Below are 27,853 nucleotides of genomic sequence, written 5' to 3' on the forward strand. Positions count from 1 at the left end.
TATATTATATATTTAAATCATATATAATATATATATTATATTATATATTTAAATCATATATAATATATATATTATATTATATATTTAAATCATATATATACAATATTATATATATTATATTATATATTTAAATCATATATATATAATATATATATTATATTATATATTTAAATCATATATATATTTATATATATAATATATATATTATATTATATATTTAAATCATATATACATATATATATAATACATATATTATATATTTAAATCATATATACATATATATAATATATATATTATATTATATATTTAAATCATATATACATATATATATAATATATATATTATATATTTAAATCATATATACATATATATATAATATATATATTATATTATATATTTAAATCATATATACATATATATATGATATATATATATATATATGATATATATATATAATATATATATATATGATATATATATATGATATATATATATGATATATATATGATATATATATATGATATATATATGATATATATATATGATATATATATATGATATATATATATGATATATATATATATATATGATATATATATATATATATGATATATATATATATATGATATATATATATGATATATATATATATGATATATATATATATATGATATATATATATATGATATATATATATGATATATATATATATATATATATATATATATATATATACTATTCAGATATGATATATATATATATATATATATATATATATATATATATATTAAGTAATGTGATTTATAATTTAAAAATTTAAAAAATTTTTAAAATTTTAAAATCAAAATTTAATTAAATTAAAAATCAGTTTCATAAGAAGGAACAACAACAAAGTCAATTATCTGTACGATCGTTTCGGAAATCCGTGCTTTTTATTTGTGGTATACATGAAGTCACGTAGAACAATTATACATAGTTTTTTTGGTAAGCACGGTCTCCTCATCAGCAAATTTAGGAGGATTTCTAACCTATACCAATTTTCTTATTAATTTTCTCATAAATTTTAAATCCAAACCTTTTACTTCAATTTTTCAGATTCATCTGCCTTACTTTTAATGCTAGGTTTATTTTTGGTGTCTTTTCAATTCAATAGAAATCCTCCTAAATTTGCTGATGAGGAGACCGTGCTTACCAAAAAAACTATGTATAATTGTTCTACGTGACTTCATGTATACCACAAATAAAAAGCACGGATTTCCGAAACGATCGTACAGATAATTGACTTTGTTGTTTTTCCTTCTTATGAAACTGATTTTTAATTTAATTAAATTTTGATTTTTAAATTTAAAAATTTTTTTAAATTTTTAAATTATAAATCACATTACTTAATATTGAATTAGCTCTAGGACATTTAACTATCGAGCTTATTATATATCTAAATTACAACGAGCATTTCCTGTATTTTAATTAAACTAGTAATTTCACTATTACATTAAAATACACTTAACTCTTTAGACTATTATTCTAATCTCCTTTAAATTATATATATATATATATATATATATATATATATATACTATTCAGATATGATATATATATATATATATATATATATATATATATACTATTCAGAATAACGAAATACAATAAATCTACTGATTTGTGCTGATTTTCATTTTATTTATCGCCTGTCTACAAATATCTTTTTGTTTTTATTCACAAATTGATTGAAAATTTGAACTGAATTTTGAAACTGATATATGAAAAAAACTTTTTACCGGATTGATATAATCAAAGATTTGTCGGATATCCAATCAAATTCAAGAAAAACTGTGGAAATATGTATATATTGGATTGCTACCAGCTTCCTTGGATTTATTACAATACGCGTTGGATCTTTTTACCTGCTGAATACAAAGAACTTCCATTACAGGATTTATCATACACATTCGATTTGAAGTTCAGTATCCTTTTTTTGCAGCATCAATACCCAATTTCCCTTATTCCATGTAGGTACAATGATTTAAAAACATTTAAGTTAATTTTCTATGTTTATTACCTTTAGCAAATTAGGTGCAAACCTTTTATAATATTTGCTAATATTTTCCTCCGAGGAGATGTATAAACATCGAAACTCATGGGTTAATGAAATATATTTTATTATACTGTATTCTTTGTCTTGCAAGCAATAAAATTTCTATATTTGAAATTTAACTTTTTCAAATATTAAATTTCAAAATTAGGATTATATATATATATAAACTCATGGGTTAATGAAAATATATATATATATATATATATATATATATATAGCTGGTAGCACAACACATAGCTTCTCTATATCCCATGCCCTATCTCAGACGGTTACATTTCCGACACGTTTCCCAGACCAGCAAGACCAACATGCCTCACTTCTAGATCTGTTTCTGACAACAGTTCCAAATGATTGTACAACAAATGCCCACAGCCCACTCGGGAATGCTGATCACGCTGTGATAATGGTAGAAATCAGCCTAAATTCTCGTCCTAAAACTGAAAACCCACTACTCAAAATAACGAGGTATTAATAAAAGCCACCAGAGAACTAGCCAAATATCTTTTCTCTCCAGCTGAACAGTGTGCAAATGAGACCACTGAATGGTTCAAAACTGCAATTGAGGCACATGTTCCCACACGGAAATTCTATAGCAAGCCCCCACTCTCCTCAATGGTTTACCTCTGCTTGTGCAGCTGCCATTGCTCAAAGGCAGCATGCGTTCCACAGATTCAACCGACATAAGTCCAATTCAAACAGACAGAAGTATATAGAAGCCAGAAATAATTTTAAGAGAGTAATAGCGACAGCTAAGACAGATTACACTGAAACTACCAGGAAACGCATCGAAGCACAGAAATTAGGAAACCATGATTTTTGGAAAATCTACAACAGTGTAGTAAATAATGGGCAGTCAACGATTCTCCCACTATCAAACAATCATGACATTGCTTGCATGGCAACTGACAAGGCTAATCTGCTTGCTAGTCGGTTTGCCTCAAACTCCACACTGGACGCGGCACACCACTCCCTCCCTGACTTTTCTTTGCGGACAGATGCCACACTAGACGATTTGAAAATCACCCCGTCTCAGGTGCATGGTATCATAAAAAACCGAGACACCTCAAAAGCATGTGGACCAGATCTCATCCTGGCTGTGCTAATAAAACAATGCTCTGCTGAGGTTGCTCCAGTTCTCTTCAAACTTTACAATAAATGCCTTAACAAATCTTGCTTTCGCGACTGCTGGAAAACCGCTTCTGTGGTACAAGTCTTCAAGAATTCTGGTGAAAGAACTGACCCACTAAATTATCGCCCCATTAGCCTCCTCCCACTTTTTGCCAAAATATTTGAGTCCTTAGTTAATCAAGCCCTAGTCCAGCACCCAACAGCTGCTAAACTCCTGACTGACAAACAATATGGATTCAGGTTAGCCCGTTCAACAGCAGATATCTTAACTGTGGTCTCTGAATGTATATACCGTTCACTGGACAAAACAGGGGCGGGTAGAGCGGTAGCCCTTGATATATCTAAGGCTTTTGACAGGGTATGGCACGATGGTCTTCTAAGGAAAATTAGATTATATGGTATCACTGGAAGAATACATAATGTAATTAAATCCTTCTTAAGTAAGAGAAAAATCCAAGTTGTCCTCGACGGTCATACATCCAAACAATATGATATACATGCGGGTGTACCTCAGGGGTCTATAGTTGGACCTTTATTATTCCTGATATTCATAAACGACCTCCCTGATAAAATTATTTCGGAGATGGGTATATTTGCCGATGACACCACCCTCTATAATAGGCATGAGGGGAAAACAAATGAAGACATATCTAAGGAAATGGCAAAAACATTAGAGGATGACCTTCAATCTGTAGTGGAATGGGGACAAAAATGGATGGTCACATTCAATGCTGCTAAGACTAAGCTTGTTTCTTTCAATAACTACAAGAAACCTCTTCTACCACCAATAACAATGGCCAAAAACACACTGTCTGAAAGTAATTCCTTTAAACTCCTCGGCCTAACGTTTACAGGGAACATGAACTGGAATAGATACATTGAGAGCATGGCCAAGGCTGCTGCAAAGAAGGTGGACTCTCTCTACCGTGCCAGAAAATTACTTACGCCTTTTTACTTACATCTTTCTACTCATCTCCCTTCATAATACCCCCGTAAATTATATCCCCGATAGTAGCCCCCTACTTCAAAGTGGCACTTGCCTTGTTTGGGGTGAAGATTGAATAAAAAAAAATATATATATATATATATATATATATATATATATATATATATATATATATAGTAATAATAGCAGTGAAACAGGTAATAATGAGGTGGGTACTAGGAATAAGAGAAACAGACGCAAGAAACAGGTTTGGTTTAATCCGCCATTTAGCAAGCATATCCAAAACAATATTCCTAAGGAATTTTACAGAATAATTGAAAAAAATTTGCCACCTGAGAATAGATTAAGCAAAATAATTAACAGGAACTCAGTAAAACTATCTCTCTCAACCTCTGCCAACTTAGCCAACACTATAATAAGCTTTAATAACAAGAAAATAAGCAAAATAAGGAATAATAATAAGTCAGCATCGGATGAACAGGTTTTAGAGAGAAACTGTAATTGCAGAATACCCGCTAATTGTCCGTTGGTTAGCAAATGCCTAATCTCAGAAATAGTGTACAAATGTGAGATTAAGGCTGATAATCTTAAGGTATACTGATCTAAAAACAGTATGAATTAATCTCATTCTTTAATTACTAATATTGTTTTTTTGTTGTTGAATTTATATTGCTAATCTTTGTTAAGCTATTTTATTGATCTAGAAATAGTTTCATCTATTCCACCATCAATATAACTAAAATTGTGTTCCTAGTTTTGAAACAATATTGCTAAGCTTTTTTATAGGTTTAAATTTCTTATCCAATAATCCATTGTCTTTATTTCTATTAATGTGATACTAGTGTAGAATATTAGATTCCAGATTTGCTTGCTAAATTTGAATCATTTATCACATCTAATTTACTCCATTATTAGCTAAAAAAAGTTTAACATTACTCTATAAAAATTAAGGATCTAAATTTATTTTTAATTTTTTTATTTTCTTTCGTTCCTACCTCTTAATATTTACGATTACAGGATATATTGTTAAAATGTTTTTTTATTCAATACATCTGACGATAGGCTGTTCTTGTAAAAATTTTCAAACGACATAATGTTTGAATTTGTCCGAATAGCCTTGAAACAATTGTAACTAATTGTAATTATCAATCTATTCCTTTATGTTTTGATTTTATTAAAACAATATATATATATATTTTAAATTTGTCTTTACATAAGCAGTAGTTTGTTGCTACAGTCATGAGCATGTTTCGAGCAACCTCAAATTATATATATATATATTAGTGATGGGATGATTCCAATATTTTTACTGATTCCGATACAATTACCCATTCCAATTGTGATTCTTTTTAAACTGGTAGTTTTAAATCAATTAATGGTTATCATTTCATCATTGTTATGAAAATTAAATTTTAAACAAAAATAAATCAAAACATTTAAAAAAAATTGTTTTTTTTTGCATTGGAAAATGAGCACACATTTGTCTAATACCGATACCAATTGCAATACCCGCCAAAATTCATATTTTTCCAATTCCGATTAATTGTCCCAACATCATATATATATATATATATATATATATATATATATATATATATATATATATATATTAGGATTTTACATATTAGGATGAATGTAAAAAAAACAAAAAACTACATAGCTAATGTTAAAAAGCAATTTTGACAAAGGAGACTGTGTTTTAGTAAAAGAAATTTCCATTCTAATATTCAATTGTCACTTTACTTAAAAATGAAAAAGGAAATAACCCTTACTTCTTTTTGTGAAACCTACATTCCGGTACTAATACTTAATCTTCATAACAAATATTGAATTGAACCTTCACCAAGTGTAACTTTTACAACCAAACTTTATCAAGCACTCTGTTCACTGTGCTACAGGTCCTTGCAAAAAGATTCATTCTTGAGTTCGACAAGATACACCTAAAGAAGGTTGGAGGTTAAAACAACTAAAATGTTGTGAAATATTCAAGAAAAAAACAGTAATCCAAAAAATCCAAATAATCAATCCTCATCTAAAAAAAAAAAAAAAAACCTTCATGTTTGCTGCCATCATTTCTTCAGTTTCATCGTATCCACCAAAAGGATTTGGTAATCCTACAAATAAAATAAGAAATCAAACGAGACAAAATATTAACAAAGGTATACATATATTACTAGTATACTTATCTGACATTTCTTGGGAGTAAAAGAAAAAAAATGATTGATTTGTTTATTAAAAATTATTTTACGAAACAAAGGAACAAAAAAAAGGAAACTCAACTCAGCTTTTTTTAGTTGAAATAAAAGGCACCTATTCATGACACTTTCCAAACTATGCCCACATTTTGGTTTTAGAAGTCTCTTTGTTCATCATGTGTATCAAACATGTGCTTTTTCTCCTCTTGTGTTGATATGTCTGCTCAAATCCAGTCACTGTGACACATGCTTTTTAAATCTCTGCTTTTCTTTCGACTGCTATGTCTGCAACTCGCTCCACAGCACAAGATCATCCGACCATTTTTTGTTCAAAGTTCGGATTGCATCTTGCTTTAAAAATTCTTCTCCCATTCACTTGTTTTTTCCCAGTCACTCTCACCACCCACATGATTCCTTTTGTCTCTCTGCTTCTCTCCCTCTACTGCGACGTCATCTTATGCACCAGCTTGATCATTTGCACACGTATCATTCCGCTGCTGTTACATATGCGTCACCGATTATGTTACATTAGTATGTGGAGTTAATAATCAAACAACAAATATTAATGTGGAAGCTTTACTGTTTAATCTAATATATAAATGGCTATATGTCTGTCGGTAGGGGCCTCAAATGATTGGATTTTTTTATGGATCGTTCTTTTATGGGTTTTTAGTCGGTTAAGATTGTTTTTAAGGGGTCAAAAATGGCTTACAATTGAAAGAATCGTTAAACATTTTGTTAATTCATCTTAGTTTATTTTTTATTTTTAATCAGTTTATATGCATGTCATGTTGGTACAGTGGTAACGTCACCAGCTTTGAATGGTACAGTTTCAGTTTCGATTCCAGTTGATGGCACCTAAATACTTTTGTTTACTTTTGAAATCACGACTCTATAATAATATATATGAAATCTGGACAAATTAAAATATCATATTTAAGCGTATTTTACATTTTAGAAATCAAGGGATATAACTCATTACATGATTACTTCCCTTTAATTATTTGGTAGGTAAGAAAAAATGTCTTCAGTCTAAAAACCTTTTTTCCAGAATAATTATTTTCAGACAAAATATATCTTTGTGCAAATATATAGTGGTAGGGAAAAAAAAGACTAGTCTGGCTTAAGTGTTGATATGTCAAGCAGATTGCTATTTAGATATAACTTTGAAAATTTTGTAACTTTATGTTATATGCTTTTAATAAAAAATGTTATTTTTATTGGAAATAAATATTTATCATGTTTTATTTAGTACTAGCAAGGGGTACCCGGCGTTGCCCGGGTGTTTGTAGGTGTGTGTGAAAAAACAACAGGTGCCCGTGAAAAAAAAATCAAGCTTTTACGACGCGCAGTTGGAAAATAGTAAAGTGTGAAAAAAAAAAACAGGTGCTCATTTTTGATTGACGTGATGGCGATAGGTATTCAGCAGTCAGAATTTTGTGCGGGACAGTTTTTAATGTCAATAAATCGGTTTGTTTGTTTTCAAAAACCCGCTCCCCCGTCTGATATGACGAAGTCGACAAACGTTCACTGGCTCTGGGCCTGTTATTAGAGTCGAGTTTCGCTTTTTTTTATACCTAAAACTGAATGTAACGCGTGCTGATGCAGGAAATGTGGAATAATTAAGGTTTGAAAGTCAATAAAATTAAATAGACAGGCGATCTCCGTGGCTAACTCTGAGATATTATAATTTATAGATGATATAAAAAGTTTTAAGGAGTTGTGAAGCGAGCAAGTGCTTCTCTGAAAGAAGCCTTTTGTGGACATCGGGGAAAAGCGTACATACATACACACATACATTTTCGCTTTTATATATATAGATGAAACAATATTCATATGTATGAAAAGTATCTATGATTTAATATAACTGATTTGTTCAAATTTGGTATGAAAAATATCCAGCAGCTAAGGCGTTAAATTCTTCATCAATCCCCAAAATTACTTATATACTTTGTTTTCTTTTTTTGTAAAAAAACAAAGAAATTAATTAGTTTTTTTTCTTAGTGTTTTAAAATTTGATCAGCGCTCAGCTTGTTCTGGTGGTTCTCCCCAGCTGCCAATAAAGTCCAAACCAACATCATGGAAATCAGGTCAAAAGATGATGCAAGAGTAATGAGATTTCTTTTAGTCTGTCTGTCCACTTTTCTTGTAAACTACCGGACCAATCTAGCTGAAATTTTGTATGGACCTTTGTTATGATAAGGTACAGCAAACTAAGTATTACGGTATTTGTTCAATGCATATTATGGGTTAATAGGGGTTAGTATTTAACACAAAACTGAGCACAAATTTAACCATATCAAACCATCAATTTGATAAATCACTCATTTTGTTGGGATGGCAACCCTACAGATTCTGACAATGGGCTATTCCTGACGTCATTTCCAGTAAGCAGAGTTGTAACATTACTTGTCTTTCAGTTGAGCGGAGTTCCCACTCAACACACTTGTCTGTATTTCTGTTAATATATTATTCATTTCACTGTTTCTGAGTCTTCTCGTTATTCCTTTCAACATTTACACCACAACACATTCTAAGTCAACAGGATATAACTTTTGCTCGTTTGTAATATTGGTTAAAAGTCAAATGTAAGAATAATTTCTCAGAAATTGCGTTTTTTTTTTTTTTCAACTAGAAATTTTTTACTAAAAATTAAAAGAAATGTGAAGAAAAAATTCATTTACCAGCATTTGGGTAACATATCACAAATGCAGGAGAATTTTTAGCAATCAGTTCAATGAATGGCCTCATGGCCACTGCTCCGAGGGCACAGTTCAATCCCAAACTGAAAAAAAAGAAAAGACACATTTATCAATTAAATGAATGATCAATAAACTATAACAGCAATGCTGCTTTTTTTTGAAACAACGATTCTGGTTTAGCATAAGGAACATCAAATTTTATGAGCAACTGAAGATGTTATTTTGTCTGCCATCTTCAAAATAATCTTAAAAAAAAAAAAAAGAGAGAGAACTCCACAATAATTAAGATTTTTTTAAAAATTGTTTAAAAATGATTTTCTTTAAAAAGATAAAACTACTTGATTAATTTTAGTTATGGGACGATTCCAATATTTTTTTCCAATTCTGATACAATTACCAATTTCGATTTTTTATAAATCTCTACATATTTAACTATAAAATTATTATTTTGTTCCAATTACCATAAAAGCATATGTTAAATGTGCACATATTTTCTCAAACATAAAGACACATTTGTAAAGGGAGTGATCTATAGATTTTTGTTTTACTGGAATTTAAAATCAATAAATATTTATTATTTATTATTACTGCCAGTGGAAGATTTTGTTTTAAACAAAATCAAATTTAAAAAAAAGGTAATGGAAGGAATCATTTGGTAGAATTATGAAGCCTTATTTCCAAGAATTCCAAAAACAAAAAAAGTAAAGAGAAATCATAAGGTTCAAATGATTTTTGTTTGAAAATTATGAAGTGAAAAACTCTATGAAATTATGAAGTGAAAAACTCTATGAAATTATGAAGTGAAAAACTCTATGAAATTATGAAGTGAAAAACTCTGTGAAATTATGAAGTGAAAAACTCTATGAAACCTTAAATAATGAAGCCAAACTATATTTTTTTACTCACGTTCACTCTTAACAAAGCATATCTCCACTTGGACGTAAGGGGCTACTATAAGGGACCATGCCAAGGAAAGATTAACAAGATGCTAGTTTACGTTACATTTAAACATTTTCTTAGAACTGCATGCTTGTGGAACTCTGTTCCGTCTGCCTGCTTCCCACCGGACTACAACTTGGATGTCTTCAAGTCCAACGTTAACAAATTCCTAATGAATCGCCCCCTTAAGTAAACACTTCATCAAATCTCCACACTAACATAATGTACTTGCAATAACCCTTATCCCTGAGTGGTGATCACTGTGTAAAAAAAAAAAAAAAAAAAACTTCTGCATATCAGTACAGTCAGGGAAGCAGGTAGCAGGAAGGAAATTCAAAAGCCTGGCTGTTCGAGGAAAGAAACTATTAGAGCAGAAAGCTTTCTGGCATTTAGGGATCTCAACAGTGAAGAGGTGCGATTTTGTTGCTAAGTGGGTTTATCGGATATATGTACGCTGGGGGATCACAAGTGCAACAAGTTCATCAGAATACAAATGTTTGTAAAACAGGCACAGAGATGTAACATTGCAGCTTAATTGACAAAGTGGGACTTAATAGATTGAAGACTTTTTATTGGATCCTATCCAAGAGGGAGAGACTAGCGATAGATGCACCAGCCCAGATGTGGCACCAATACTCCAGGTATGGGTGAATGGTGGCTTTGTAGATATACAGGATATTTACATCAAGGGGGTACAAGTGCTATGAGTTCATCAGAGCACATTTCATTTAAGTACTTATAAAATGATGAGACAGAGATTGGAGCTTGGCCGATAGTGCGGGACCTATTAGATTGAAAAAAATTTTTTTACCCTTTCTAAGAGAGTGAGAGACGAGCCCAGATGTGGCAACAATACTGCATGCATGCAGGAGTGAATGGTGGCTTTGTATAGATAGGATACTCTCAAATGTGAGTAATTTTCTAGCACCATAGAGGCAACCCACCTTCTTTGCAGCAGCCTTTGCAATCTCCTCATTGTATTTGTTCCAGTTCATGTTGCCTGTGAATATCAAGCAAGTAATTTGAAAGAAGAGCTCTTACATAGTGTTATTAGTCATGACTATCGGTGGTTGAGAAGGTTTCTTGCAATTGTTAAAGGAAAGAAGCCTAAGTCTTTTAGCATGATAGACGAATATTAAGTATATTTAGCTTCATGGTAGCACTTGTGTATTTGAGTGATAGACAGACGTCATAGGATTCAAGCAACTTCCTGTCAGAAAAGCATCAGGATGCTGAGTAAATAAAAATATCATGACTTTCCTTCCTTTCTATAACAAATGTGCTTTACTAGAATGAGATGCTATAAATACAATCTGTTGAGCGTGTTTTAAAAATGTCAACATTAAAGTGCAGACATTGCTAAGAAAAGGTGCTAAGATATATTATGGAAAGTGTAGCTTACCACATCAGGTCAGCATGTGAAACACTTATAACAAATGCCTCAGTGGTTTGTCCAGAAAGGGTCCGTCCACTTTTGTCCACAACTGTACCTGACACCTACAAAAAAATAAAGAAAAAGAAAATTGTAATCCTAAGGTTTAACTCATTTTAATAGAGAAAAATGAAAGGCTGACTAGTTGTTCCCTTGAAAAAAAAAAGAAAATAACAAAAACTGAACATAGAAGAAGAAAAAATCATCTGATACTTACAAAAACAGGACATTTGATATTTTCTTTATCAAATATTTCTTGAATAGCAAACAATGCAGCCTACAAAAATAAATAAAATAAAGTTGCAAAAAAATGAAAAAAGACTAAAAATACTATCAATAAAAAAATTTTTCACAAAAATTTTTTTTTTTTTTTTTTGGCAGCAAATCATTATTCAAGCATGTCTGATTGAACATGACAGAGTTATTATTTTTTCCAATTTTTCTGGAGATCTTTTCAATTCGCTGAGCGGTCTTTTTTTATTTTAGCTGGTATGTTGTATATTATGGCACCCAAAAGTTGTTGTTCAGCCATATTCTTCCCAAGCGCTTTCTTTTGGTACATCCAATCATCGTCAGGAGCGATTGTTGTTGTTTTCTTTGAGGTTGAGGTTTGGTGTATTTATAGTTTGTTTTTTTTCTCTTATTGGTTATAAAAGGTGGGTGCAGGATTGGTAGGGGCGAATTAATTTTATTTTTAATTTGATTTTCTTATTTTAAATTTTATTTATTTGGTTTATTTATTGTTAGTTATTGAATACAGTTAGTATATTTCTCCTGATATTAAATGAGATCCAGTTAATAAGGGGCTGTAGTTTTTTTGATTAGTATGGCTTTTTGTAATTTTAGTTTTGTGTGCAACTGTTAAGGTATCGAATTTTAGTATTGTTAGTTAAGATATTTTTAATGTCGGACGACTGCAGGTTTTATCATGGAATGTTAGGTGTTGTTTTATGGCACTTGTGGGATAAGTGATAGGTTAGCCGTCGGGAGAGTGTTGTTGTGGTGTGGCCTATGTATGTGTTGTATGAGTTTTTAGAGTGGGTTCGGACACATTTTCAAAACGGCAAATAAATACATACACTATATTAGTTTGGTTTGGTGTGGTGTTAGTATTATTGTTTTTAATTATTAAATTTTATTTATACATATATGAACATTTAAAAAAGCAAGCAGCTGAACCTACCTCTACCACACTCTCCTATGTTTTTTTGTTTAATTATTTTCGTTAGCCATGGCATTTGTAATCACCCCATTTTCGTATTTCTATTTTTTAAATTATATTTCAACCAATTACCTATCTTAATATTACATTAAACCTCTATATGTTTTTTATTTAAATAATTATTTTTCTTCTCCAAATAATTTGTCTTATTTTCTAAATACCAAACTACATCCTCAAATTCTAATTTATATTTATTTGTTCTAACTATATCCACTTCAATCTACGATAGTTTCATATCGGTTTTGTTTACATCTACGATCTCAATTAATTTTACTTAATATTTTATTTCTCAAGAAGGAATTGTAATTAAAAGGTTAATTTAAAAAATATTAATTAAAATTTATCTTCATCCCATATACATTATGTCATTGATTTAACTTTTAAATTTATCTTTTTAATTTATATCCATATATAAGTATTCTATTTTAATTTCTTCTATTATCCTCGTCAATAACATTCTTAAAAATCTTCATGTTGTAAGGGAGATAACCATGTTTATAAAATTTTTATCAATTTACCAATTTCTCTAATTTTTTTGGCATTCATATTTTTACATTTTGACATTAGTACTTATTAATCACCCTCAATCAATTTCAAACTTATAATTCTAACATTAACTTCTTTATGCCAATCTCAGTTTAATTTCTCATCTTCTTTTAATTTTATATTTTGATTAAATTTATTCTACTCCATCTTAGCCTGCTTGTCTCAATATCTTGTAGTTTTTTTTTTTGTTTTTTTTTTAAATATTTTTTATTACATTTTCACCCCAAACAAGGCAAATTGCCACTTTGGTGTAGGGGGCTACTATCAGGGGCAACAACTACTGGGGTACTATGTAGGGATTTGGGCAGCAAGATGTCGGTTCACGTTACACTTGAACTTCTGCACATCAGTACTGTTGGGGAAGCAGGGACCTGGAATGGAATTCCAGAGTCTAGCGGTTCTGGGGAAGAAACTATTGGAGTAAAAAGATCTTTTACATCTAGGGATCTCTACAGTGTGGGGGTGGGATTTAGCAGCCTGTCGGGTTTGTCGAGGGTGCTCACATCGTGGGGGCACAAGTGATTGCAGTTCGTCAGAGCATTCACCACTAAAATACTTGTAGAAAAGACAGAGGGATGCAACATTTCGTCGATGGGACAGAGGCTGAAGCTTAGATGCCAGTTCAGGGCCTATCAGGTGTGCGACTCTCTTTTGAACCTTGTCAAGGAGCGAGAGACTAGTAGCAGATGCACCAGCCCAGATGTGACAGCAATACTCCATACATGGGCGAATGGTGGCCTTATAGAGGTAAAGGATACTTTCGAGTGTTAGTAGTTTTCTAGCATGGTAGAGAGAGCCCACCTTTCTTGCAGCGGCCCTGGCAATGCCTTCAATGTAATTGTTCCAACAGTTATTTAATGTTAGATTTTTTACCATTCTTATATTGTGGAAATTACTCGGGTGATTAGTAAAACTAAAACTACTTCTATTTAGGTTATAATTATTTTATTTCCTATATGTTAAGTTAACGATCTACTAATTCATTCATTTATTGCAACATTTTAAAATCTTAGAATTCAATTTTAGAATTCTCTTTACACACTTACATTTCACCCATAATTTGTTCAGTTAATTTTTCCTTTCTACATTTATTTCAATCAGGTTTTAGGCGTGATAGCAGGAATTTATTTCTATGAAGACAGATTTGTATAGCATCTAACTTTTTGTTTAAGATTTCCTTTAAAGTTCACTATGTAGTATGCTCCAAGTAAGCACAGATTACTCAGTTTATATTTTCTAGCCTTATCTACTATTGACCATTTTAATTTAAATTCTTTTATTTTTACGTAGCTCTCCAACCGAATCATAATTAATTTTAATTAATGCAGTATTTCCATTATAAACAGAAATACCGTAGGCATTAAACATAATGTTAAATTTCTTTGAAAAAAAAATGAAGTAAAAAAAAATGAAAGATACTGAGACGTGCGCATGCAAATGTTATTTCTAAACAGTTCATTTCTTGTAAGTAAAAAATAAATACTTGAGCTGAGATCGAAACTAAAACCTAAAGACAGTGAGTCCAGTACATTAACCATTAGATCAGGTTGACACGATCTTTAAAAAGTGTTTTCAAACCTACTTATTCTTTACATAGGTAATCTGTCATGTGAACGATTCCGAAACAGTTAACAAATCTGACAACTCCCACGTACCAATTTTTGAATTTTTCTCCCTTAGCAGCCTTTTTTCTAGATGAAAACCAATTAAAATTTTTCCGTGTCTGAATACCATATATACCAAATTTCAAGTTTGTAGATCAAAAATTTGTTGAGTATGAAGGTTGAGAAGTGTCTTCACACACACACACATTCCCACTTTTATAAATATATAGATAAGATACTGGCAGATGTAACAAGTTTTCTAGCCTGACAGTGGGAGGCTACCTCTTTTCAGTAGATTTGGCAACTTCTATCTACTTATTCCAACTTATGTTGCCCGAAACTATCAATTCAAGGAGTTTGAACATTGAACTCTCTGAAGGGTTCTATCGGTCATGACAATTGGTAGCTGGAAATGATGTATTGAATATGAATACACTCGAGTTCCTCGACACAAAAATATGATTGGCTGATGTAATTCATAAATTCAGACAGGTATAGAAGCTTGAGAGAGACATTGAAAGATACATCAAAAACTTCAACATATTAATAGTTACAACTACTAACAACATATTAATAGTTACAACTACAAACAACATATTAATAGTTACAACTACAAACAACATATTAATAGTTACAACTACAAACAACATATTAATAGTTACAACTACAAACAACATATTAATAGTTACAACTACAAACAACATATTAATAGTTACAACTACAAACAACATATTAATAGTTACAACTACAAACAACATATTAATAGTTACAACTACAAACAACATATTAATAGTTACAACTACAAACAACCGTTTATTAAGGCGATTTATTAGATTGTATTACTAGATTATTGTAGCCAAGACCACTTAGCAACTTCAAACAAATATATCCCTTTCATGTGAACATATCAGAAAGGTTTCTTATAGTTGTTTATGGAGAAGAACTTCATCTTGGTAGTATTATATGTGACCAATCATTTTTTGCACCATTCAGATTGAAGGTTATTTTCTCAGGATTTAACCATTGTCTTGTATGAGCGGATATTTAATTTGCCACTGAGAATAGAATGTAGTGTCATTGACAAATACACCCATCTTAGACACAAGTGTATTGGGAGGTTGTTTATGAAAATCAAGAATAAAGTGTTGACTGCTAGGACACACCTGCATTAATGTAATGCTGTTTATCTAGATGTATAGCCATTCAGAATTGTTAAATATCTAGGCTGTGTTTACCGAGAATTCATTTTGACAAAAGCATACACCTGGCCAAATATAAGAAACAAAATAATTATCAAGTGTATCAAAAGGTTATTTGAATAAAATTATAACCATGACACATCCACCCTGCTATAAAAAAAAAAAAAAAAAAAAAAAAAAAAAAATTGATCAATTGTCAAAAAGAAGATAATTTAAAAGTATGATGTTTTAAAGGTTATTTTCAGCAAAAGGTTATACAGGTGTAATCAAAGTCAGGTCAATTGAGTGAAATGACTATGACCGAATAAAATGCCCCTGGGGAGTGGCTACAGTGGCAATGCTGTCTCAAGAGGATGTTTCAGGTGGTCACAAATGGTTGTATACTAACAACCAAAAAGGATATTGTTTTTTGGTTGATGATTTGGGCTCAAGTAGAATAAAACCATCAAATTTCTGTGAGTACATCTCCCTACTAACAACATACCATTTATAACTTACCGACAATGAAAACATATTATTATATTTTCATATATCAGTGTCATCATTCTGCTAAACATAGTAGAAATACTACAGAATTACCTGGATCTTTCAGTTAAGGAAGCTCTGAGAATCGCATAATACCATAGGAGTTAATTTTCATGAGATGACCTCGTTTCAGACTTTGTTATCAAGTACTAACATAATTCTTCACTTCACACAAATAAAACAGAGAAAAATATCCTACTTTTGCATTTGCAGTGTCAAATATTGTTTCCACCAATAAGACGTCAACACCACCATCCAGAAGAGCATGCACTTGCTCACTATATGCATCTTTAAGAGCATCAAAAGCTGTAATGAAGAAAATATTTAAATAATAAAAACATTACAAAAACTATGAAAATAAAACAAATGATTTTCAATGAATTTTCCAAAGACAAATTATTCCAAAAAAAATGAATGAGAAAAACTTTACATCTGATTTTATTGAATGATTACAACAACAGTTGGCAGTTTGGGTGGAGAAAAAAAAAAAAAAAAAAGTGGTAGTAAACGGGCAAGCTTGAACTCATGATGCAAGGAGGAAAAATAAAAGTGATGTCTTTGCCGATGTCGCCATCATCCGACCAAAAGTTCGGAACATTGAAATTAAGTCGATCCAACCGATATGATGACTTGCAAAAATGGCAACGCAAAAAATACGACCCCCTCCTTGTAGAAAACTGTTCAGTTTAGGGTGAAGGAATCAATGTTTTTGGCCAATTTTTTTATATTTGTTATCCAAATGGTCAAGCTTTACAATGACAACATTTATATACATGTTTAGAGGTTAAACATATAAATAAATGTTTACAGGTGCAACTTTTAAAAACGCGTTGCAAGATGAAATATTTAAATAGTTGTTTAGAGGTACAGCATTTTATTTAGTGTTTAGAAGTGAAATATTAAAATAAGTGTTTGAAGGTAAAAAACACTTAAAGAACACTTTAGAGATAACACATTTAAATAAGTTTTTCCAGGTACAATATTTAAATATGTGTTTTGATGTGTAATATTTAAATAATTCTTTTCAAATAATAATTTTATTATTATTTTATAATAAATAAATATTATTATTTTAATTATTATTTGAATAATAATTCAAATAAAAGCGTTCAAGATATAAATATGTGTCCAAAGATACAACATTTTAAAAAGCATTTATAGAGGTTCAACATTTAAAATAACATTTAAATAAGTTTTTCGAAGTAGAAAAATTTTAATTAGTGTTTGGAGGAGAAATATTAAAGCAAGTGTTCGAAGGTAAAATACTTACATAACAGTTTAGAGGTGCAACATTTAAATCAGTGTTTAAAAGTACAACATTTTAATTAGTGTTTGGAGGTACAACATTCAAATAAGCATTTAAATGTATAACATTGAAATCCATGTTTGGAGGTACAACACTTTATGTTTCGAGGGTCAACATTTAAAATTACATTAAACAACATTATGATGAAATCAAATAATAAGATAAAACCCCAGAAAAAATAGTTAAGTCAAGATATGCATTACTACAAATGAAGAACATAAAAATATATCAACTTTTAAAGCCAACATGCTAAAAGATGCCATTGATAAACTTTTATGAATGTAAAAAGAGAAGAAAGAAAATAATGAAACAAGAAAGGAAAAATATTAATTTAACTAAATAGTGTTGGAATGTGAAAAGGCTTTAAAATGACTTAAGGCCAAATGTCATATGACAAGAATAAACAATGAAACTTACTGATATTTCTATATTCTGGTTTCTCAACAGAAGGTGACAAAGATAATGTACGGTTTGTAGGTCCAACAGAACCAGCCACATATCTACGAATACCTGGAATAATAGAGGAATATATATAAATATATACACACACATACATATATATGCAAATAACACAAAGTTTTTTTTAGATAGCTCAGTAGTGCAATACTAGAGCTATAAATATTTCTTAAAATGTACCAATTTACAAAGAAATAGACACCCATTTTATTCTTCATTTCAAAAAGTTAGGGTTTTATTGGCAACACTTGTGTACTATTGCTTGGCCTCATAGGTTGTATTTAAGTACATAATGCTTCTTAATGATAATTATACCAGCTGGTATAGCGTTGATGAGCTGACCAGCTGATATAATTATAATCAAGAATCATTATATACTTAAATACAATCTATGAGCCAAAACAATTTATATAAAAGAGTTTTTTTTAATATTAAAAACTTTTTTGAGAAAAATTTTATAATCCATTATAATTGGTACATATTGATTGAAACTGATTAACGTTTCAAATAAATGATTAACCTATCTATCTATATATATATATATATATATATATATGACAGCCCTTTTAAGAAACTTGTTTCTTATCGTTGAGCACTTTCAGTTAAATTAAGTCGGTCAATTTAGCTCTTATGCATAGATCATCGTATAACGATTAGATCACTGTCTGACTGACATAAAGAACATTTAAAATTAAAATGTTTAAATTCAACGTTATTTCATGCAGTTAATAGTAGCCGAATGGATAGTCTTTGCTGATCGAGTTTGAATCTGTCGACTGGCGTTAATCGTGACACCCTGCACTGAAGATTCCCGAAAGGATGGAACACTAGTGTCTGTAGGTATTTAATTATTATAGTACAAAATAATTATATATATGTTTTCACAAAATCAAAACAACAAAGACTGGAGTGATAGCAACAAGTTGCATATTTTCATTATACGTTACAATCGTTTTGTGACCGTTTGGACAATTTCAAACCTTACATTGTTTGAAAATATTCACAATAGCAACCTCTCTTCAGACGTTGAGAAAACACTATTTAATAAACAATATGGAATCCATTTGGAGTTCTCCTTTTAAGGAAAACCATGTAATAAAAATTTACCTACATTTCTTCCTTATGAGTTTGTTACTGTTTTCCATTTGTTATGGAATTTTTTTTATATATCTACCTATTTTTTATATATTTACCTATTTCTGTATCTCTATTTTTAAATGATATTTCAATTGATTATGCATTTATCCTCGCAACCAATTTCCTGTGTTCTCTTAATTTAGGTTATTAGTATTTTTCTCTTAATTATTCATTAAAAAGAATTTTTTTATTAATTTTTTAAAATACTTTATTAATCTTCCCAACTCCGGACCTGATATTTTATGTTGCTACTGTATTGTTCGTTTCATATTCAATGTTTATATTAGCAATTTTCAATTATATCTACATGCTTATTTGTGTAATTTCATAAAATGGGTTGTGATTTAAATTCATTCTAGAAAGTAAACAAATTGAGTTAGTGCTTTTTTTTTCATTCAATGTTAGCTTAGTCTGTGTTTTAAATTTTGGATTTATAACTTTTTCTTTTATTTTTTTCTTCCAGTTTTAGTTTATAGTTGTTTATTTCGTTGTTGTAAGGGAGGTAACTTTACTTGTTAAATTTTAACCCGTTTGCCATTTTCTTGATGTTAATTCATATTATGGTGTTATGATTTAATTATTAGGTACTTGTACAGTTTAATCAAGACACTAAAAAATGAAAATATTGAAAAAAGTTTAAATTGTACATATCTGTTATGGAACAAAGTTCTCCGAAAAAAATTTCACTTAATTTCATCATGTAGTTTTTGTTTTACAGCTAAAAAACAATTTGTTATGATACAGAGTAAAAGGTTTGATTTTTAGGAAGAAAAGCTAGTTATTAAAGATGGGGAGGGAGTGTCGGCGCTTTACATGGAGTTATCTCCCCGTGGCGCTTATAAACTCCAAACAAAAATTAAAAAAAAAAAAAACAAGATGTCTGCCTTCAATGCACTCTCATAAAAACGTGTTTTTCCACTATAAAAAAAAAAAAAAAAAAACTACTCGATCAAATTAAGTGAAATTTTTTTTCAAAGATCTTCAGTTCAAAACGGATACATACAATATAACCTTTTTTCAATATTTTCATTTTTTTAATGTCTTGATTAAACTGTACAAGTACCAATTATTAATTAATCATATTATTAATTATTTTGCTTAATCTATTCTCAGGAGGGAAGTTTTTTTCAATTATTCTGTAGAATTCCTTAGGGATATTGTTTTGAATATGCTCGCTAAACTGGAAAATTCTATTTTGGACAGCGTTCATTCCTTGCAACAATGTTCGAAAGAGTTTACATGAATTATTGTAGCTGTTTGTGGAAGAAGAAAGTTGTATTTTTATTTTAAAAAATTTTTTCTAACATATTAGCGGTTATTACAAACAGCCAAAACCCATTCTAACCATTTATTATACATATTGAAATCAATTGCGTCATCTTTTTTTTTGCCATTTGTAATAAATGCTAATACATTCAAATTTTTTTTTTAAATATAAAAATAAAAATATACAACATTCTTCTTCAACAAACAGCTAAAATAATGCATGTGAATTCTTTTGAATACTTTTGAAACAAGGAATGAATGCTGTCCAAAATAAAATTTTCTAGTTTTTTTTCAACATTTTAATTTTTATTTCGATACTTTTTTGTGACCAAGAGTGGAGGACCGCTTGAAATATAAAAATAAAATATTAAATACAAAAAATAAAATCGTTTTCATGCTTCAAGAAACCGTCACAACCTTGAAATCACTATTTTAGAAGCATACATGGACTTTAACATATATATATATATATATATATATATATATATATATATATATATATATATATATATAACTACTTCATTTACTCACATAAAATTAATATACAAAAGTATAGATTTATGCGTAAACTTTAAGTATTTACTTCAAACGTGCTCAATACGTAGGTAGAGCTAGTTAGTAATTTATAAAATATATATGGCGATTAAGCTACACTGAATATTCGGCGTTTCATCCACTCTAGGATTCCTCAGGCTTATGCGCATAAGCCTGACGAATCCTAGAGTGGACGAAACGCTGAATATTCAGTGTAGCTTAATCGCCATATATATTTTATAAATTACTATATATGTATATATATATATATATTTCTGTAGAAATATATTTTCTTATAAGATATACCAATTCTTATTTAAGAAACTCAATGTAATTACAGAGCAATATAGTGAAATGACAAAGAACTATATTCCAAAATTCATGATGTTCACCATCTTATAATTTATTCCTTTAATTCAGTTGACATTTACACAATTCTTAACAAAATCAATCACTTAATTATTATATCAATCAATGAATCTATTTTGCCCTTAACTCATCAGAAAAAGTAGCAACAATCAATCCATCAAAAAGAAATTCAAAATGGCATAATGGAAACATATTAAAGGTATTTGCAGCTTCTCTTCCAATTTTCGGATTTTAATCATGTCAAATCACACTATTTTCTTTTGACATATTGATTGTTGCTATTTCTACTGATGAGTTAAAAGCAAAATAGATTCACTGATTGATATAATAATTAAGTGATTGATTTTGTGCTACGAAACAGATACTGTCAAGAATTGTAAATGTCAACTAAATTAAAGGAATAAATAATAAGATGGTCAACATCATGAATTTTGGAATATAGTCTTTTGTCATTTATTCAATATCAGTTGTAGTAATAGAAATGACAGATGTCCATTACATTTAACATTATTTTACATTAAACATTGAAATAATATAATACATATGCACCTGCCAACGACCCTTTAAAATACTTCAAATAAATTACTTAAATCAACTTTCTTTGCATCTGGACGAGTCCATAATTCCAAACAGAAGTAACTGATAAAAAAGCCATAAAACCTTCATAAATTTTTTTATAACTAAAAAAATAATAACAAGCAAAGAAATATTCATTTACCTGTCGCCATAAAAACATCATCTGCTGCCTTCCGAGCTAATTTAGCCGACTCAAAATTCATCTTATATACCTGTAATTAAAAAGTGATTCATTAAATATAGAAATTCTTATCCAGAAACAAGGCTGTTTGATAGGACAATATTTCTGTGCCATTTTACTTAGGGTTTGAAAAGTTTTTGGAAGATTTCAAAATCAAATTTATTAACTTTAAAGTGAATTACTTATGAGACATAGTTGAGGGAAGCAGTGATTTTTTTAGTTTATTAAAAAAATAAGTCAATAAAACCAATATATGTAAAATATGCTTAAATATGATATTTTAATTTCTGCAGATTTCGTATTTTTTATTATAGAGCCAATTCGGTTCCTTGGCTTTCCTGGTATGTGTGTTTGTATTTCTACCAAAAACTTTTGACAGGCATGTCGGAACCTGACAAGACCGGTATTGTTTTCAAGCTCGATCCTTCGGACAACAAATATCGAAAAATTGGCCAAAAACATTCATTCCTTTACCCTAAACTGGCCAGTTTGCTCCAAGGAGAGGTCGGTTTTTGCATCGCCATTTTCGCAAGTCATTGTATCGGTTGGATTGATTATGCTTAATTTCAACGTTCTGAATTTCCGGTTGGGCGATGGAGACATCGGCTAAGGCATCACATTTTTTTTTACCTTTTTCTCCTTCACATTACGAGTTTGAGCCTATCTGCCTACTACCTCTTTCTTTTTTATTTTAACACCTCTGCCTACTGTTGTTTTGATCCCCCCCCCTACTACTACGACTTTTTTTTTTTTTACACCCTCCTCGGGGTTCCTTACTATACCACCTACACACATCCGGGCAATGAGCACCCCCACTAATGTTGTTTTGATTCCCCACTCCCAGGGTTCCTGTTATATATTGGTTAACATTGAGAAACCATTTACCTTTGGGTGTATAACATCAAAAGTATTCCGTGTGCGTATGATTGTCTCTAATATAAATGGTTGTGTGTTTGATTATCATAAAGGGAATCGTGTGTGTGACATGTATTTTCAGAACCTACCTCTGCTTCTTCGATGTTGGACCATCTGGGAATTTCTCATCCTGGAGGGAGACTTGATACCTGTTTGACGAAGATTTATCACTCCAAGACGATGAATGGGTTTTATAGTTTTTTTATTTCACTTTCCCCAGAAGTCCTGCAGAAGGTGGAAGTGAAATCGGCCTGTGTGGGCGTTTTCTTCTACACACGTCAGCGTTCGTCTGCCTCCCTCCCCAGTTAAGAGGGGGAGACAACGGAAAGCCGTCCGTCTTCTTCAAAGCCCAAATCAAATCTCACAGATCTAGCCAACCTGACCACGTCACACGTACGTAATCTGGTCAGCTGACCTTCGGTTCTGGTAAACGTGTCTACACTCCGCGTTTACTCACCTCTCTCTCTCTCTCTCTCTCTCTCTCTGTCTCTCTGTAACGTTCCTTCCCCCCTTTTTATCAAAATGTATGGCGAAGGCATACATTTTCTACTTCCCACATTTACTAAGAATGGGATATATATGCTCACCCCAGGAAAGCTGTCATAACTTTATTCAATATACTAAGTAAAATAATATCAACAAATAATACCATGTGGCGCTAATCCTTGCGCCCTCGAAGGTCAACAACTCCCTGTGACCCCATGGTCTCTTCATAACTTAAATCAGAATTTCAGGAACATCCTTTACTCCCGTCGACACTATGCGTGATCGATAAATTCTCGGCAATCAACCGAATAATAAAATCGAGGTCCATCTGCCTCTTCAAAACGGACTATCATCGTCCTTGGCTTTACAGATCAGCTTTTCTTCCCATAGGTAGCACACAAAAAAAAATTTCCATCCCAAGCCTTATCCTATTCATCATAAGCCTACTCTTATTACTAGTATTTTGTGGGAAACAAAAAAAACCTCTTAACATTCCATATGGTGGGTAGCCTTCTATTTTCCTAAGTACTTGCATACATATTTCATTCATCTTCTCTTGAGCGATTCGTAACATAATAGCCACGTCAGCCATTGCACCCCCTCTGCCCCTTACACCATGTCAGAGGGCATTTCATTTGCTCCCTGAAGTTGATTACAACTAGATCCGCTCACGCTGGACAGAATACATTCCGTTTACTGCTATGTCAGAAAAAACTTTTCTTTTTTTTTCCAAAGTCGGTAAGCACAACCTGCCTTGAAGACACATAGCTTCACGGAAAACATCGGATTTCCGCACATGAAGTACTCAAAGTTGCTCCATGTTGATTCTACTCAAAATCAATAGAAATCACGATAAAAAAAATAAAATTCGAATCATTTCTCGAGAATAATGAAATTAATAACTACCCATGTAATTCAACACCTCTCCAAAATTCTAACATTGCTTGCCACAGAAATTAAATTCCATTCACGCCCCACTTTTTTCTTTCATTTTTTCATATAGTTTATTTAACCCTATATTTATCCTTTTTTTTTACCTTACTTATGTGGTCAACATGTCACTCATGTCGAATAGAACATTTATTCTACATTTTGAAAATTCAAATTAATACCGACTGATCCTTTGACTCTTCCGAAACTTTTTTTTTTATTATTATTATTATTATCATTTATTACACTGTTTAAATCTTATTTCTTTCTCTTTTTCCCAATTTTATTATTACTATTATGATTATTAATTAATTAATTAACAACACGTTCTTTCTTTTATTAATCATTCTTTCAATAGACCCCACAAGCAAAGATTCCACCTCCCCATTCTGCGAAAAAAAAATACATGTCAAAGAACAAGAAAATTCTGCCAATACCGTTTGACAACACATCAATTACATAAAAATAATAAATTAAAAAATACAAAAATATCCTATAAGCAATCACAAAATCCCATCTTACTAATAACAAAATTCCAATTAACAAAACACAGATTCGTGGAAACCCATTTGACCACGTCATCAACTAGGTCGGCTGCATAGTGCATCATCTTTTACCATTCCACAGAATTCAAAATTAAAGAAAAATCACAGTCATTTACAAAAAATACCTAGACATTTACAATTAAAATACATAGTCGTTTCTAAAAATAAAACGACTCACTTATAAAGTCTCAGACAATCCTAACACTCGATGGAACTAAAATTGTTCATGTCAGAAAAAAAATTCCTAAGAAAAAAAAATCGTATAATTAGTGAAAAAGGAAAAAAAAATCACATTTCAGAACCTATCCATTGTTTTTCATCAAAAGTACATATTGTTATTCATTAAAAGTTACACTTAGTTTCCTCAGTTTAAAAATGCGACAAAATATTCATAACACATATTTGTGATTGACGTGTTTATCTTTTGGTAAGCTGAAAGGCTCATTTCTGACGCACACTTACTAAAGTCATATGTTCTATTTCTTTTTTTTTTTCTTCTTTCTGGTTTACTCACTGGCTGTTGTTTTTCCCTTCTAATTTTTACATTAAGTGATATTTTTCTTCGTTCATAACGAGCTAATTCCTAATACGATAAACATTTTTTTTTAAACTATTTTCTATATATAAAGTTTTACATCTGTGTGTCTGTATGTCTTCCTTTTCTTTCTTCGTGAAAAGGTTGTACGTGTGTATTGCTTTTCTTTTTTTTCTTTTTTTTTTTCTTAATCATTTTTTTAATTCGCCTAGTGTTTTAATAGACCCTACATTGTGTGTGTGTTGATTTGTATTTTTTTTTTCTACTGTTCTTTCTTTTCTTTTTTTTTTCCATACATTTTATTGTTTTTCTTGTCCTTTTTTTTTTCTTTTTTCCCCGTGGTAACAAGTTCTTTTTTTTCTTCTTCTTTTTTTTCTTTTAAACCCACCCTTGCTAGGTGGTCTGGTCAGTTACGGCACCAAATTGAATATGTTATATATTTATCATCGAGGAGCGCCAAATTGAACATTTGTTACATATAGTTATCTTTGAGGAGCACCATTTACTTTTCTTGTATAACATAAAAGATTCCGTGTGCGTATGATTGTCTCTAATATAAATGGTTGTGTGTTTGATTATCATAAAGGGAATCGTGTGTGTGACATGTATTTTCAGAACCTACCTCTGCTTCTTCGATGTTGGACCATCTGGGAATTTCTCATCCTGGAGGGAGACTTGATACCTGTTTGACGAAGATTTATCACTCCAAGATGAATGGGTTTTATAGTTTTTTTTATTTCACTTTCCCCAGAGGTCCTGCAGAAGGTGGAAGTGAAATCGGCCTGTGTGGGGGTTCTTCTTCTACACACGTCAGCGTTCGTCTCCCTCCCTCCCCAGTTAAGAGGGAGAGACAACGGAAAGCCGTCCATCTTCTTCAAAGCCCAAATCAAATCTCACAGATCTAGCCAACCTGACCACGTCACACATACGTAATCTGGTCGGCTGACCTTCGGTTCTAGTAAACGTGTCTACACTCCGCATTTACTCACCTCTCTCTATCTCTCTCTCTCTGTAACACTACTACGACTTTTTTTTTTTTACACCCTTCTCGGGGTTCCTTACTATACCACCTACACACATCCGGGCAATGAGCACCCCCACTAATGTTGTTTTTATTCCCCACTCCCAGGGTTCCTTACTACACCACCGAAGCACCCCAGCTAGTCTATTATATAAAAGGGAAAATGTGCGTTAGTTTGTGTGTGTGTGTGTGTGTGTGTGTGTGTGTGTGTGTGTGTGTGTGTGTGTGTGTGTGTGTGTGTACTTTTGACAGAAGCCTCAGACTATGACAAAATTGGTATTGTTAGAAAGATCAATCTCTCGGATAAAAAATATGTAAAAATTGGCCAAAAAATTAATTCTGTGCTGGTCAACTGGGCCATTTTTTGTAAAGAGAGGTCACTTTTTGCTTCAACATTTTTGTTAGTCATATACCTAGTAATCTCAATGTACGTTTAAAAAACATTATTTCAACCCATCATGACGTCATAAGTCATCGTAGTCCAATGAGCAAAAGCATTTGCCGTTAACGTTTTTCCCTTCTTTCCCTTTTTTGTGTTTCATGTTCGAGCCTGCCTATCATGGTTAATTTGGGTTTTTTTTTTTTGTGGTCGTACGAGCACTTGCTGCTATTTTGATTGAAAGAAAAGTTGTTTTGATTCATTTGGTAGGAGGGGGGGGGGGGAGTCACCTATTTCTTCCATTTTTTTTATAGGGGTTGCTCAATATCCATGCTACTCTATTATATAAAGGAGAGATGTTTGTGTGTTTGTGTATGCTTGCATGTCTGTTAAAAACTTTTGTCATCTGCATCTAACTGGCACGAAACTGGTACCATCATAAAAAGTAATGCCCGGGATGCATAATATGTGAAAATTAGAAAAAAAGATTTGTTCTGTGGGAGTCAACTGGACCACTTTTTGGAAGTGGAGGTCCGTTTTTTGCGTTTCTTTTGCAAGTCACACATGTATTAAACTAAAACTGTTTAAAATACTTATTTTGCAATGTCATGATGTCATAAACACTCAGTGCCAGTTGGGCAAGAGCGTTTGTCTGTAAGTTTTTTGCCTTCTTCCTCTCTTTTG

At 31.0% G+C, this 27,853-nt stretch overlaps 1 protein-coding gene across 1 annotated transcript in view; it reads right to left on the reverse strand.

Moving 5' to 3' along the window:
* LOC145270423 (methionine synthase-like) overlaps positions 1 to 27,853 on the reverse strand; it is a 164,358-nt gene that overhangs the window by 103,317 nt on the left and 33,188 nt on the right. Inside the window, exons 4-10 of the mRNA XM_080126066.1 lie at positions 22,320 to 22,389; positions 18,257 to 18,349; positions 16,733 to 16,839; positions 11,655 to 11,714; positions 11,408 to 11,502; positions 9,049 to 9,149; positions 6,222 to 6,283 (exon numbers count right to left, since the gene is read on the reverse strand). Of these exons, the coding sequence (XP_079982192.1) occupies positions 6,222 to 6,283; positions 9,049 to 9,149; positions 11,408 to 11,502; positions 11,655 to 11,714; positions 16,733 to 16,839; positions 18,257 to 18,349; positions 22,320 to 22,389 (588 nt within the window). The remainder of the gene's footprint in view (positions 1 to 6,221; positions 6,284 to 9,048; positions 9,150 to 11,407; positions 11,503 to 11,654; positions 11,715 to 16,732; positions 16,840 to 18,256; positions 18,350 to 22,319; positions 22,390 to 27,853) is intronic.

Source organism: Euprymna scolopes, chromosome 4, assembly GCF_053919585.1.
Source record: "Euprymna scolopes isolate OS-2025 chromosome 4, ASM5391958v1, whole genome shotgun sequence".
In the NCBI taxonomy this organism is placed as follows: Eukaryota; Metazoa; Mollusca; class Cephalopoda; order Sepiida; family Sepiolidae; genus Euprymna; species Euprymna scolopes.